This window comes from Silurus aristotelis (genome assembly GCF_946808225.1).
Source record: "Silurus aristotelis genome assembly, chromosome: 14".
In the NCBI taxonomy this organism is placed as follows: Eukaryota; Metazoa; Chordata; class Actinopteri; order Siluriformes; family Siluridae; genus Silurus; species Silurus aristotelis.
In genome coordinates, this window is record NC_139587.1 from 4,403,215 (window position 1) to 4,418,823 (window position 15,609).

The 15,609-nt window shown below is 38.6% G+C and overlaps 1 protein-coding gene across 3 annotated transcripts in view; it reads left to right on the plus strand.

The window, feature by feature from the left end:
* The window catches only part of ldb2a (LIM domain binding 2a), an 83,271-nt gene that overhangs the window by 50,747 nt on the left and 16,915 nt on the right, over nt 1-15,609 (plus strand). For all 3 annotated transcript variants that reach the window (XM_083560650.1, XM_083560652.1, XM_083560651.1), the window contains exons 4-5: nt 9,152-9,274; nt 14,423-14,506. In XM_083560650.1, the coding sequence (XP_083416776.1) occupies nt 9,152-9,274; nt 14,423-14,506 (207 nt within the window). The remainder of the gene's footprint in view (nt 1-9,151; nt 9,275-14,422; nt 14,507-15,609) is intronic.

Sequence of the window (15,609 nt, forward strand, 5' to 3'; positions counted from 1 at the left end):
AGTTTGTTTAAGCTCTACATGGAGCAGTTTTGCATTTTATGGCAACATTTGTCTGGGGTCTATGAAGAAAACTGTGGGTTATTTTTATTTATTTATTTATTTATTTATTTATTTATTTATTTATTTATTTATTTATTTTTTACTAAAAAAAATCATCTTTAAAAAACAAAAAGCACAAAACCCCAAAGCCTAAATATATTATTATTATTATTATTATTATTATTATTATTATTATTAATATTAAATATTAATTATTATACATATATTTTATTATACATTATAGCTACAGTAATATTTTATGACAATAAAGAACCCCCAAAAGAATGGTAGAACACGTGTGTGTGTGTGTGTGTGTGTGTGTGTGTGTGTGTGTGTGTGTGTGTGTGTGTGTGCGTGTTTGTGTGTGTGTGTGTGTGTGTGTGTGTGTGTGCGTGTTTGTGTGTGTGTGTGTGTGTGTGTGTGTGTGTGTGTGTGTGTGTGTGTGTCTTTGCTGTGTTTGTTATATCCTCGGAAGAGCCGGTCTGTATGAGACAGTAAACAAACTAATACATCAAACAACTCATGAACGCGACACACACGCACTCATTCCTCGCCTTAATCACTTCCATTATTCTATATTTGTTTATCATCAAGCATCATTAGGAATCCCACAGCAAAACGACTCATATGTACTTAGAAACCCTTCACTTCACTCGTTCTCCACGGTACTTTTCATTCATCTAAAACCCGCCTCTTTTTTTTTCTCCCCCTCCCTTCGCCCTCTCGCCTCGCTTCCTTTGGCAAAAGTCATGTTTGCAGCGAGAGCGCTTCAATATTTCAAGAGCAAATATGAAAAAAGGTCTCGTCATAAATTCTGAATGCATAGATAGGCTGAATATTACACACTCGAAATATTAAAATCATGCAGAAGCGGACAAATAATAAAAAAAAATAACGGAGGGAAAAGCAACATGTCTGCTATTTGAGCGTCGTCAGAAGGGAGTTGAATGTGTGTTCAGAAAACGCATTCACGCATGGAAAACTCTACACGCACAAGACTCTGATGGACATGCTAATGTTTAAAAATACATTGGAGTATCTATTTTTTCTGCCATTGAACAATAATGATAGTTAATATTATAATGAGGCCCTTTCATAAACAGCCGTTGTAGTGCAGAAAAAAAATAATTAAATAAAACCAGACGTTATTTTCCTGTTCTGTCTGGAGGAAGACGCAGCTCTTGCAGCTCTTGCAGCTCTGCCATGTTAATCTGTATTTTGTGTGACTCTCAGGACACGCCTCGGTCTCCGTGGTATTGTGATACGTCATATTCACTTAATAGCAGCGGTGCTCAGAAACGGAAACGGTTTAGTGCGAGAAATCAATCTACATATCAAATATTGGTCACAAATGAACAAATGTGAGCTGGTAGGTCACTGGTTAAGGCATTGGCCTTTGGATCAGAAGGTCACAGGTTTAAATCCTACTACCACTAAGCTGTTGGGCCCTTGAGCAAGGCCCTTATCTCTCCCCTGCTCAGTTGTAAGTCCCTCTGGATAAGGGCGTCTGCCAAATGCCATCAATGTAAATGACGCAGACATGTTCATAATCATGCATCATTATACAAATGCCAAATTATATCCGGTGCACACTTTTTAAAAATCGATGCATCACATCGTTAACTTATATGCGAATCGGTAAAACTTACGTCTGTATGTTTCTTCCACTTATAAATTATATATACTTATATATACTTTCACTTGTGGTATACTTTTAAACCAGGATATAAATATATACTTGTTAAGCAAAGTTACTAATAAATAAGTTTGTGGACACCTCACTATAAGATTTGTATGTCCAATTCCATATTTATTCCCATTTGCTGTAACCTCCACTCTTCTGGGAAGATGTTCCACTAGATTTTGGAGTCTGCTTGTGGAGATTTGTGCTCATTCAGCCAGCTTGTAAAGTCAGGTACTGATGTAGGTGAGGTGAGGAGGCCTGGAGTTCAGTCAGCGTTCACATTGATCCAAAAGGTGTTCAGTAGGAGGTTGAGGTCAGAGCTCTGTAGCAGGAGATCTTCCATTCCAACCCATATAAAGCATATCCTTATGGAGGTGTGTACACAGGAGAATTGTCATGCTGGAACAGGTTTGGATCTCCTAGTTCAAGTCAAGGCACAAAATGTGTTCTTCTAAATGTGTGTGGTTTTTTTGTTAGTTTTTTTTTAAAGAGAAAAAAGTCTAAACTGGTGATGAAACAGCTATTAATCATGGTTATATGTATATTTTGGTTTTATTATTCTACAATACAATGTTTTGTTTTGATTCATGTCTTTGTCTCCATCCCTGACATGTCATTGGCTGACCTTGCTCCTGTGTTATGATTGTTCTCACCAGATTTTACTTCCTCCTTTGATTATTTTTTTTTTCATTTACGTCTGGCGTTTCATTGTTCCAGCGTAAACTGTGGTGCCGGCGTGTCGTTACTGTACGCCTGATCCTGGGCTCCCTGTTTTCCCGGCTGTGTACGATATCTCTAGTACGATTTCCTGGTTTTGACGTATGCTCCTGTTTGTGTGCGATTATGTGGCATCCTGGTTTTTCTTTTGTTTGTCCGCCTGTGTTTTTAACTCCACCAAAATGATGCGAACGACGACGAAGCATGACGTGGTGTGAGTAAATAAACAAAACTCTTCAGGACATGCTGCTGAAAATGAGTTTGCTTTGAGTCAGTCCGCCTCACACAAGCCTGTCAGTAATGATTTCCTGTAACACCACAACCATGTCATGTTTAATTCCTCATTTAATTACATCAGGTTTTCGTTATTAACAGTGGCGTTTAAAATACAGTGGTACCTCTGAATACGAATGCCCCGAATACGTATAATTCAGAATACGAATCGAAATTTCATACAAATTTTCTTTTCGGTTTATGCAGAAAATTTTAGAACACGAATCATCCGAAAGCAGTGAAACGAAGCAGTGTGTATCGAAAAAGAGAAAAATAAGTGATGACAGTGATTCGGGTGATATCTCCCTCATATATATCATACCAGCATTCACTACCAGCATACCAGCATTCACTCTTTTCAAAGGTAAAGTACCCTGTAAAGATAATGTTTTCCTCTTTTAGATGTTAAGGCACCATTATTAGATGCTAAATTCTAAATCTATTAGTGCATATTGGTTGAATTTTTTGTTTTTATATTGATCGCACTTTACATTATTCTTTATGGGGAAATTCGTGTCGGTATACGAATGTTTCAGAGTTCGAATCGTGTTTCCGGAACGAATTAAATTCGTATTCTGTGGTACCACTGCACTCTGTTCCTATATATGAGAGAAAGGACTAATCCCGAGCTTAAATATGAGTAAAGTAAAAGTCCTTATTTACTTTTCTATTCAAGTCAAAATACAAAAGTTCTTGACTTTTGCAGTAAAAGAACTGATATATAATTATTCATTTAGTATATTGTTTCATTCCCCTGCACATCAGTCCTTCAGTTACAGACACCTCATGAGAGGACCCTTATAGTAAAAGGACACACACACTCTCACCATAACCATAAGGATCTTTTCGATGTTGGAGTGTGCATATGGAGATTTGTGCTCAATCACCTACAAACGTGTCGGTAAAGTCAGGTACTGATGTAGGTGAGGCGAGGAAGCCTGTGGTGCAGTCGGCATTGCGATTCACCCTAAAAGTGCTCCGTCGAGTTGGGGTCGGAGCTCGGACCATTTATTTTCACAGTGGGAACTGGAACAAGCCCAGTTTACTGAAACGAATTGAAGCGTGTTCATTTGTCACATGTGAATTACAGCACAGTGAATTTCTTTTCTTCACAATCTGGAGTTACACAAGATACAGCACCCATGGAGAACACAGGGTTAAGTACCATGCTCAAGAGCCCAGGAGTGGCAACTTGGAGATACTAGGGATTGAACCCCCGAACTTCCAAGCAGTAACCCAGAGCCTTAATCACTGAGCTACTACCTCCACAAAACCACCTTCCCTTAACCACTGAGTTACAACCTCCCCAATTGAAGAAAACACATTTTAAATACATAAGTTAGTCCTAAGTTTAACCCCTAAAGATCAAGCTAGAGGTGATAGTGGTGAGGAAAAACTTCCTCCCTCTGTGAGAGAGAACCCTTTCCAAGGAGCTAGACTCGAAAGGGTTCTTCGCCTGGTTCACACCGAATATTCATTTATTATAGTTTCAGCATCGTACATCATTGTTGAGGTTAAGGTTAAGGTTAAGGTTAGAAAAATGAACGTCTCTCCAAAGCCTTCATGGTTCAGAAATGGGACCATCTACAGCAAATCTCATGTATCTTCCTAGCCCAGTGGTTTCTAATTGATGAGAACTCCAACCAATAAAAGGGCAACAGAAAGTAACAGACAGGTCCAACGACAAAAAAAAAAGGGAAAAAGGAATAGAATAAGAAATAAAAAAACACTTTCTTCGTATCCACTGTCATTTGAATAAAGTAAAACACTGTCGTTTTGATGAATAACTATCAACCAGGCAATGTTTTCTTTTTCTTACTGATAACTCGTGAAGAAAAGACACGTTTTGTTGGTGCAGTCGGACTGTAAGGTCTGTCAGTAAACCATTCTGCTGCTCACTGCGCGGGTTTAACGCCCTTTGACCTCGTAACTGCCGGTAATCTCTGTGTTAAGCGAACACCTTTATCTCTCGCCGATCCTGCTGTTCCAATTGATTCTATCTAATAACACCGGCTCACACTATCAAGGCCGAAGCCTCCACTTAACGCAGCAGGTCCGTCGGATTATTTGCACACGCAGATGTCTTATTCTTAACCCGATCTCATGCAAAATTCAAAAGAAAGATTTTTTTAAGCTCTTGGCGCTAACACTGGCTCATTAACCCTTTCGCACAGGTGGGATTCAGAGACTGTTCGCTTCGCTCTAGCAGAAATCCTGTAGTCTAGGAGACACCTTGAGGTTTTAGAACATAAAATACTTCAGTACACTGATTAGGCATAGCATTATGACATTATAACATTATGACCGGTGAAGGAAATAACACTGATTATCTCTTCATCATGTTAGTGGGTGGAATAGATTAGGCAGCAAGTGAACATTTTGTCCTCAAAGCTGATGTGTTGCAAGAAAACAAGCAGGTAAAATGCGAGCGTAAGGATTTAAGTGCGGTCCAAATTGTGACGTCTAGACGACTGGGTCAGAGCATCTCCAAATCTGCAGTTTTTGGTCTCTGGTCAGTATCTTATCAAAAGTGCTCCAAGGAAGAAACAGTGGTGAACCAGCGAGGCTCATTAATGCACGTGGGGAGCGAAGGCTGGTCCGTGTGGTCCGATCCAGCAGACGAGCTCCTGTAGCTCAAACTGCTGAAGATGTTCATGCTGTTGATGCTCGACAGGTCAGCAAAAAGGGGACTAACACAATATTAGGCAGGTGGTCATAAGGTTGTAGCTGAGTGGTGACTATAAAGTTATGCCAGGTCGGTGTATATGGACAAAAGAATTGTATGTTTTCAACCATATTTGATTCTTTCTCAAAATGTTACCACAGATTGAGGCATACAGTTATTTAGAATTTCTTTGGATGCTGCAGTTTTTTTGCAATTTTCCTTTCACTTGAAATAGAAGATCCAAACTTTCAGCATGACAGTGTACCTGTGCATAAAGCCAGCTCCATGAAGATATGGATATGGGAAGTGATGGGATGTGATAGCTCAGGTAAACTTAAACTTATTCTCCAAGCTGTATTGAAAATCATTTCAATGGTGTCTGCCAAATGACATCAAAGAAAATAGGTTAGAGTAAAAGATCTTAAGTGACCTGCTATAGAGCTCTCACTCTGACTCTACCCCAGGCCTTCTCTTCATCAGTACCTGACTTTATTAACACTCTTAAATGAACACAAATCTCCATTAGAAAAATCTAGTGGAAAATCTCCTCAGAAGAGTGGAGGTTATTATAACAGGAAATGGAATGTAAACATGGAATGGGATGTTCAAAAAGCACATATTATAATCCTCTGGTCAGGCGTCCACAATCTTAATATAAAAGAAAAAAATATTGTGCAACTACAAATAGATAAAAACTATTATGTGGTGTGATTTTTTTTATATAAATTAGTACATTGAAAGAAAGAAAGAAAGAAAGAAAGAAAGAAAGAAAGAAAGAAAGAAAGAAAGAAAGAAAGAAAGAAAGAAAGAAAGAAAGAAAAATAGAACTATTTAAACATAAATATATTTTAATTGCTGTTATTGGAAGAAAAAGCTATGGGGTGGTACTGTAACTCCACCCCCTCTGACAGAGATAGGTTGATTAATTTCCTATAACTGAATGCTACCATGTGGTTCTTTTTCTATAAATTTGATCATTGTGTTACCATGTGGTTCCACAGAGATAAATTGATATAGAAATCTGGTTTATTATATAACAACAAACCAAATTATTGATGCAAATGCAAACATTAGAACTTTTCCATTATTTCTCCTTCCCACAAATGTTCTTTAGGTTCCTTTTAACAGTCCTACATCTCCAAAGGTGTTCTCCATAGAGCGCTAAACCATGCGTGTGAGATCCGAATAGAGAACTCAGGGTTCGGTTGTTGTTGTTTTTGTTGTCGTTTTTTTTTCTTCCACAATGACAACACGCACTTCAAATCTTCTGATTTTCCAGCAAAGCGATTTTGATTTATGTATTTCTAAATTAGCGTTAACTCAATTCCACATAAACTGTGCGAGCGTTGACAATATAGATTTTTTTTTTTATTTCTGGCATGTCATGCCAATAAAGCTTATATGAATTTGCATTTGAGAGCGATAGAGAAAGGAGGGAGAGATTTTTATTTTTTACCTTCCCTTTGCTTATCCTCCAGTGTGGCTCGTTGTGGAGCAAAAATAAATGGCAAGAGAAAGTAAGGGGGGTGGAGGTGAGAGATGGGGGGAGAGAGAGAGGGGGGGGGGGGGGGGGGGGGAGCTTGAAAAGCTTTGCTTTGCATTTTCTTTTGGATTTTTCAGAGAATGGAATATGGTAAGAGAGGGTTTATGAAGTAAAGGGAGTCTGCATAGAACCTACAGAACGTACAGAACATATACAGTAGAACATATAGAACCAACAGAATCTGTTCTAAGTAACTGTATTGGTTTACTCATCCTTCCCTGTTGTCATTTTTCTAGATCCCAAATTGATAGTATAAAGAGTTAGAAGATGGCATGATGAACAGGAGAAGGATTGAAAGAACGAGTAGCAAGACAGATAAAGGGTAAAAGTGAAGGTTTAATTAATTTATTTTTATTTTTATTTTATTTTTTTGAGTGGGGGGAGGGCGGGGGGTTTGAAGAGTAACTGGGAGAATCTTAACAATATTTCTTCAGTGTGTAGTTTGGTGTTGAGCAAAAAATAAACTGAGAAACAGAGAAAATGAGAATCTGAGAAACTGTAAAAAAAAAAAAAAAGAAAAAAAAAAAAAGAATTTCTTTAAGGGAATAAAAACAGACGGAGAGAGAAAAAGAAAACGAATGAAAAGATGGCGAGAGAAAGAAAGTCGGGTTTGCTTTTGCGGCCGAGAAGAATAAGTGCGATGGAAAGTGAGTTTTTTTTTTTTTTTTTTTTTAGCTTCACTCGGTGTGTAGAGCCAAAGAACTGGCCAGAGTAAGTAGAGAGAAAGATGGAGGGAGGAAAAAGACGGAGAGATGGAGGGAGAGAATGAAAGAGCGATGGAGAAGGTTTACACGTGACCGTGCTGTTTTTTTTTTTTTTTTTGTCGAACCTCCTGAGCTCGTGCGTGCCGGGGGCATTGATTAGAGTCGCTCTGCTGGGATTACATCTTTGCCGTTGCCATGCCAACTAATCAGCTGTTGCCCCCCCTCTCTCTCTCTCTCCCCAAACACCCACACCGCACCTCCTCCTACCTCTCCTTTCTGGTTGCCGGAGCAACAGAACAACGGCGCTCAGAGAAGCTCGGCGTCGGATTTAGCAATGTTTTTCTTCCTTATATTTTTCTCTTAATTGGCAGCGTTTTTCGGAGCTCAGGCCCTTCGGTCCGGCTTTTTTGTTGTTTTGGTGCTCGGTTGCCATTTGGTCTCTGGGTTGGAGACCCAAGGCTTCATTTCTAACACGACTAAGTCTAAACTGACAGACAGGATGTTGTGTCTCAGTGGTAGAATCATTTGAGCTCTGATCGATAAAATTGTTTTTTTACAGACGCTGACATTTTACAGCTTTATCAACACTATTTCTGGAGTTCATTCATATTTAATAAGTTTATCTCTGGTTTCGTTACGTCTTCAATCTAGAGCATCGCTCTGGTATCTGCTTGTCCCATTTGTAGCTGGTTCTATATCCAGTGTACTGTTAAAATCCTGCATTGACACACTGATAATGACACAGGTACAGAACACTAGGGGTTTAACGGTACACGTATTCAAACCGACGCTTTTCGGTACCGGACTTTCGGTACGGCGCACGTGTGTCCCGAATGTAATTCTTGTTTTACATGCAGAAATCTGAATTCCCTCACGAACGCAAGTTTGTTTTTCGCACTTCGAGCACAGTGCCACTGTCACTACTCGATTCCTACCGGAAACACGAAACCGCTGCCACTTCCTGTCATTGCCAACATTTTTACGACTATCCATCGATACGGATTGTTTGGCGTTTTATGTACGTCTTCAAAAATGTCTTTTCAAAGGACGAATTCCTGACAATTCCGCAGATCGAGGTAGTAAATGATCGAATGAAGGATGGAAGGAATTCATTCGTTTATGAATTAATAAATTGAATGAATAAATTAAAATCTTGTGTGTTTCTTAAATGCAGATGTTTGTTAAAGTATGCGGAAATAAGAACTGTTAAGAAAATGTTTATATTAAATTGAACACAGAAGTTGGTTGGATTTATTGTAAATTATTGTGTGAAAAAAAGACAGGGGTTTTTATTTATTTATTTATTTTTTAACATCTAATATGGTCCCTCTCTGTGATTTTGCACAAGAATTGCACACATTTTTTACTGGGATTCTTCAACTCCAAAAGAATCACAGCATGAAGATGATTAAACGTTGGCGCAAGCTTCACCCTGACTCTCTCTCTCTCTCTCTCTCTCTCTCTCTCTCTCTCTCTCTCTCTCTCTCTCTCTCTCTCTAACACACTGTTCCCTAATGGCTGTGTAGGTGTGTACGGAGGGACGTCTGATCCTGGAGTTTGCCTTTGATGACCTGATGCGGATTAAGACGTGGCACTTCACCATCAGGCAGTACCGTGAGCTGATCCCACGCAGTGTCCTCGCCATGCACGTAAGTGTGACGTCATCAATCGCCGCCACTTCCTAATACCAACCAGTGATATATCATTTCTAACCACATTCTTTTATTCAAATCTGAGAATTTTATCACAGTGTATAAGATATATTGTATAAAAAATTGCATAAAGGTATGCCTAATTGTTTTACCAGGCAAATGTATTTTATAATATATAAAAAAATATATATATAATAATATATTTACAAGGGTTAAGGGCTTTGAGGGTTAAGGGCCTTGCTCAAGGACCCAGCAGTCGCAGCTTGGTGGTGCTGGGATTTTAACCCATGACTTTCCAATCAGAAGTCCAACATCTTAACCATTAAGCTTCCGCTTCCCAAATGTGTTCAATAAGGTATAGAGCTCTATAGCAGGCCAGTCAATACCATTCCAACCCATGTATAGAATATATATATTTAAAGGATCTGGCTTTGTGCACAGGGGCATATTTATGCTGGAACAGGTTTAGGTCTCCTGGTTCTAGTGAATAGAGAGGGAAACGTTCATGCTATCAGATCCAAAGACATCCTACACAACTGTGTCTTTAACTTTATGAAAAAAAAAAAATATATATATATATATATATATATATATATAAGGTCCCCTGGTGGTCTAGTGGTTAAGATGCAGCGCTCTCACCGCTGCGACCCGGGTTCGATCCCCGGTTAGGGAACTGTCCCCAGCCACTCTCAGTGCCGGTCCCAAGCCCGGATAAATTGGGGAGGGTTGCGTTAGGAAGGGCATCCAGCGTAAAAACATGTGCCAAATCAAACGTGCGGAGGATCCGCTGTGGCGACCCCTAACGGGAGAAGCCGAAAGAAAGTTATTTATATATATATATATATAAATATAGATAGATAGATAGACAGACAGACAGACAGACAGACACTACAGTCTGAGGTAACACACACTTTATTTACTTAATATAAGGCGTCCGATGCCTCCAGCTCGCCTGAATCACAGCCCCAATTTTCCACACAAGTGTGAAAGTTTCTTCCTTCTGGGAGATTAAATTAAAAAAAAAAAACAATTTCATTAGAAACATCAAAGACAGGGTGTAGATGAAAGAACGCCTTGTCTAAAGTAAAACAAAGTGGAATAATAACAAGGTCAAATGAGTAATCGGCTTAATTCCGCAGTGTAACAAACGCACCCCACACGCCACAATGAAAGGAAATGAATTCGTCCACGCCGGCTGACTTCGGTGCCACGCTCGCCGATCGCAGTGGCAGAATGAATCGACTGATCGCTTTCTGTCTCTCGCTGCGATTTTCGCCCGGCGTAGCACATTTTTACAGGTGTGCTCTTTTTTCCCTCTCGCTAGATTCCAGGCGATGCAACGTTAGAAAGTTTGCACACGCTCCAGCCCCGCTGTGTTCATGCGAAATTCACATAGTCTTAAATTGGGCCCTGTGGGTATATCAGCCATACTGGAAGAAAGAGAGCGAGAGATCTTAGGCAAAAAAAAGAGAGGGAGAGCTGGGGGATAGAAGAGGAGGGGGTTCGCTGCAGGAGAAGTGCAGTTTTAACGTTACTGCAGTCTGTTTGTTCAGCTCTCTTACACACACGTACATAGCCATACACTAATGCACACACGGAAAACGTCGCAAGGGGGAACGATAGTAAAAGTGAAAGTGTAATTAAAACAACGACTGAAACCTGATGGTGAACATCTTACACCCATTAGTCTCAAAAATATAGATTTTTTTTATCAGATATGCACCAGTTCGCTACGAGCACAGCGTTCGAGGCTAGCTCCGAATCATTTTGACAAGGAAAAAATTATGTTAAAGAAAAGGGTTGTCATGGCTGCTGACACTATCAACAGTAAATAAACTCTTACTTTTTACTTTAGACAGAGTGGCCATACAGATTAAATTAATGAAGCTCAACAAGGTAACTTGACTAGCTTGTTGCAAGCAAAACACATGCTTGCATACAGGCATCCATGTTTTGTCCTGATTTGTGGCTGAACTTGAAAATGACGCGATTAGAGTTTGAGTTACGCCTTCCCACTTTCTAAACTAACTGTAAAACAATGGCTCTTGTGATTCCAGGGCGTGTCAGAAGGGCGGGTTACCTTCAGATCAGGATATTTCTGGATGTTTATGATCATTTACATTTGCGGCATTTAGCAGACGTTTCCAGAGCGTCGTACAAAAGTGCTTTGAGTCTCTAGCAATGATATCATTTACACTGGTTACAAACTTGAGATTAATCAGACTATAACTCTTGATTTCTTACCATAACTCTTGAAGTTTATTCCAACACCTTATCCAAAGTCCAACATCTTATCCATTGAGCTATGCCTACACCCTACCCCACTAGCTACACAAAGAGAGAGCGAAATGACGACTAAACAGTGAAAGAGAACTTTGACATTTTGTCGCAATTGTATGACTTTTCTTCCCGAAGTCATAAAGTCATTCACCAAATGTTTAATTTTCATTCAGTCTGTTTGTGAAATAAAGTATAAACTAGACAACAAAAGCTGTATATAAAAGTTATCACCAGTCTTACAATTTGAAGCCACTTACAATTGATACTGTAGTTCTACAAAAAAGTTCAGTAGCATAGACCATTCCAAAAAAAAGAAATACAAACTGATTGTAAACGCAAAAACATTACATCTATGGCATTTGGTAGATACAATTATCCAAAGCATTATCTTAGAATGATCAATTTTTTTTTATGTTTTGCTCAAGGGCTCAATAGTGCTAACATGGTGGTACTGGGACTTAAGATCTCAACCTTCCAGACCAAGGTCCAGCTTCTGAACTCTCATAATGTCTGTATAATGTCTGTATAATGTCTGTATGATGTCTGTATGTCTGTACCCACACTCTACTCGTCTGCATCCTAGTGCCACCCCTTAAATGACGCATTTTTGAAAATTTCTCTTAAAATTTCAATCCTTTTCAGTACAGCTCTGTTCTCACAAACACACTCGGCCCCACACACCTCTTTCCTGTGGTCATGCTATCTCTGAACTCATTCCATTCTCGCTTTATCTCTGAAGGTTTCTCTTGAGTCACATGGATTGGTAGCCATAGTGTTAATGCAGCTTCTTCTTCTTCTTTATTTTTATTTTTTTTGAGGTAATCCCCTGGGCTGTGGCGAAATTCAAATTTTCAGCTATCGCTATCAATATTTATTAGCAGTTTGAGTGCACTCCACATACTGCTCCCCAAACCCTGAATCAAATACATATTCAGTGTAATTGAAGCGTTGGCCTCAGTCCCGTTCAGGCCTTCCGGCACCAGCCGTCAGCTTGATTTCAGCTGCTCTTTAAAACCCAAATAGGATACATGAAATAAAAAAATTTTTTTTTTGCTGTTTGCTGTTGGGTGTTTGGCTTTTTTTTTTTTTTTTGCTATTTTCTTTTTAAACACGATATCAAAATTAAATACTCAAACGGTGGATAAATACACACCATTCACCCTAACTGTTAATTTCTGTAAAGCTGCTTCGAGACAATGTCTCTGAAAAGCGCTATAGAAATAAACTTGACTTGACTTAACTTCTTTTCAAGCTAATCTTTTATCTATATATATATTGTATATACTGTATGTATTATATATATATATATATATATATATATATATATATATATATATATATATATATATATATATATATATATATACACACACACACACACACACACAGCAGGTAAAATAATTATTGAACATGTCACCATTTTAGTAAATTGATTGATACTAAATTATTTCCACCAGATAGCAAACAAGAAGTCAAACCCGTAGATGTCCATAAAATATGTCATTATGTGACAGTATTAAACATGCTTACTGAAACCAATTGTTTATTTAAGACTTATAAAACCATTGTTGGTAATGACAGCTTCAATAGCACCTTTAGAAATGTAGTTATTGAGAAAAATAGTGTCATGCAAAATTTTTATTTTGACCTATATATATATCTATATATATAAAGCTCAAATACCACTGACTGACTCATTCACTCATCACAAAATCTCAAAAACCACTGTACGGATTGCAATGAAATTTGGAACATACCTTCCTCCTGGGTCTTAGGTGCTCACTAAGAAAGGGTTTTGAAAAATTCGCCCTGGATCGCGGCAAACTCGCCAAAAACGCGATTTCTCACGCATTGTAAACTCTTCGAAATAACAGTACGGATCCTCATGAAACTTACTACATTGTTTCTTATTACATGTTAGATGCACGCTAAAAATTATTTTCAAAGTAGTTTGCCCTGTATCGGTACTACAAAGGGGTAGAACGTTATTTGTTGACGTTACGTTCTGATCTCTGATCATCCAGTCCTGCTCAGTGCTTACTGCTTATTGCCATATTGCTTAACGTTCTGCCTTCCGTAGCGAAGCACGGGTACTTATATATATATATATATATATATATATATATATATATATATATATATATATATATATATATATACTAGCTGAAGTACCCGTGCTTCGCTACGGAAGGCAGAACGCTAAGCAATATGGCAATAAGCAGTAAGCACTGAGCAGGACTGGATGATCAGAGATCATATATAAAATAAAATCAGTTTACAGAGTTGTAAGACTGATAGCTATAGTTAATAGTAACATTTACAGTATATGGCAGATGCCCTTATTCAGAGTGACTTACAGACTTATGGTTAATAGGCACTATATATATTGTAGTGTAAATACTGTAAATGTAAATGTAACTAAAGCTAACTCTGTAAGCTAAATGATGCAGAAGACCCTAACCCCTAACCCTAACCCTAGATAGGGCCTTCTTTTAGTTTTGCTCAGTGGTTCAGCAGCTTGCATGTGTTGAGCATTAATGGCTAGACCAAAGTGTGTAGTGAGAAAAGTTTCTTCAAATATAAAGCGACTCCAGATCTATCTCCTGATTTGTGAAATTACTTTAGTTGCGCCACCCATTGATGAAAGTAGGAATGGCTACTACCAGCCAGAAGCTTTAGTGTGATGGAGTGTGATGTAGGAGAGATGAGCAGCAGAGGAGAAAATGTACTGCTCATGCAATTTGTACATAGGATACCAATAATCACACATATGATCCAGCGGTTTGGTTGAAAATGTTCATTATTGGTTTGGTTCATTATTATTTTATTATGGTCGTAATGAAGCCTACCCTTCTGCCCTCACAGGCTCAAGACCCTCAGATTCTGGAGCAGCTCTCCAAAAATATCACCCGAATGGGTCTGACTAACTTCACGCTCAACTACCTCAGGGTAAGTCTTATACACAAACACGCAGATACACACACATACATAAAAATGACAAATGAAGGTATTCGAAAACCTCCTTTAGTCATGCATGATGTGTGTGTGTGTGTGTGTGGGTGTGTGTGTGTGTGTTTGTGTGTGTGTGTGTGTGTGTGTGTGTGTGTGTGTGTGTGTGTGTGTGTGTGTGTGTGACCACATGAAAACCAACACTCATGGCTCAGCTCTTATTTTATAGCCTCTCTGTTTATTCCTTCGATTTTAGCATGAGTGACAGCTCCGATTTGCAAAACAGGAGAACAAGATGGGGATAAAAAATGTATTGGATGTGAAATATTAGCATAATATTAATGAGCGTTCTGTGCCATAGCGGGGCATTGTGGGTCTCGACGCCCAGCTTTCGCACACCCAGTGCACCGTCGTGTTTCTCTTAGAGGTAAACGAAATGAGAAATAAGAAAGGGCAGTTTAGCGTTTTTATCAACCTGGAACCCACTTCATTCGGCTGCACATTAAGCACTCAAATGTATTATTATAAAATGCGGTTTAAAAGGAAATAGCACATTTGTAGCTGAATCGGGAATTAAATTAGGATTTGGTTCGGCTCTATACAGTATATCTCAGAGCTCTCAGCTTGATTCTGATCTAGTATGTATGCCACAGCTGTTTAGAATGCCAGATGCTTTTTCATATGTTCCCCGTTTGGCTTTGCATGTCTTCATCTACGCAGCTTCAGGGCAGGAATCAGAAAAATAGACAGCCGCGTGCTTGTTTTCTACCGTCTGAGTAATAACTGAGGCTCGCTTGTAGTTACTGTACAGAATGATGCAATGCAATGATAAGACGTTAAAGACAACCAACGATTCTGTGCAATATTACGCAAAATGCAAATATGTTGAGGTAATATGTGATTTAGATTTTTATTTTTATATATATATATATATATATATATATATATATATATATATATATATATATATATATATATATATATATATATATATTATAAATAGATACATCATACATTATTAGGATTGGAAGGCACTTGGGCCATGCCTGTATTACCAGGTGTGACAGATACAGTGTCAACATCTCGTTTGCTAGGACTGGCAA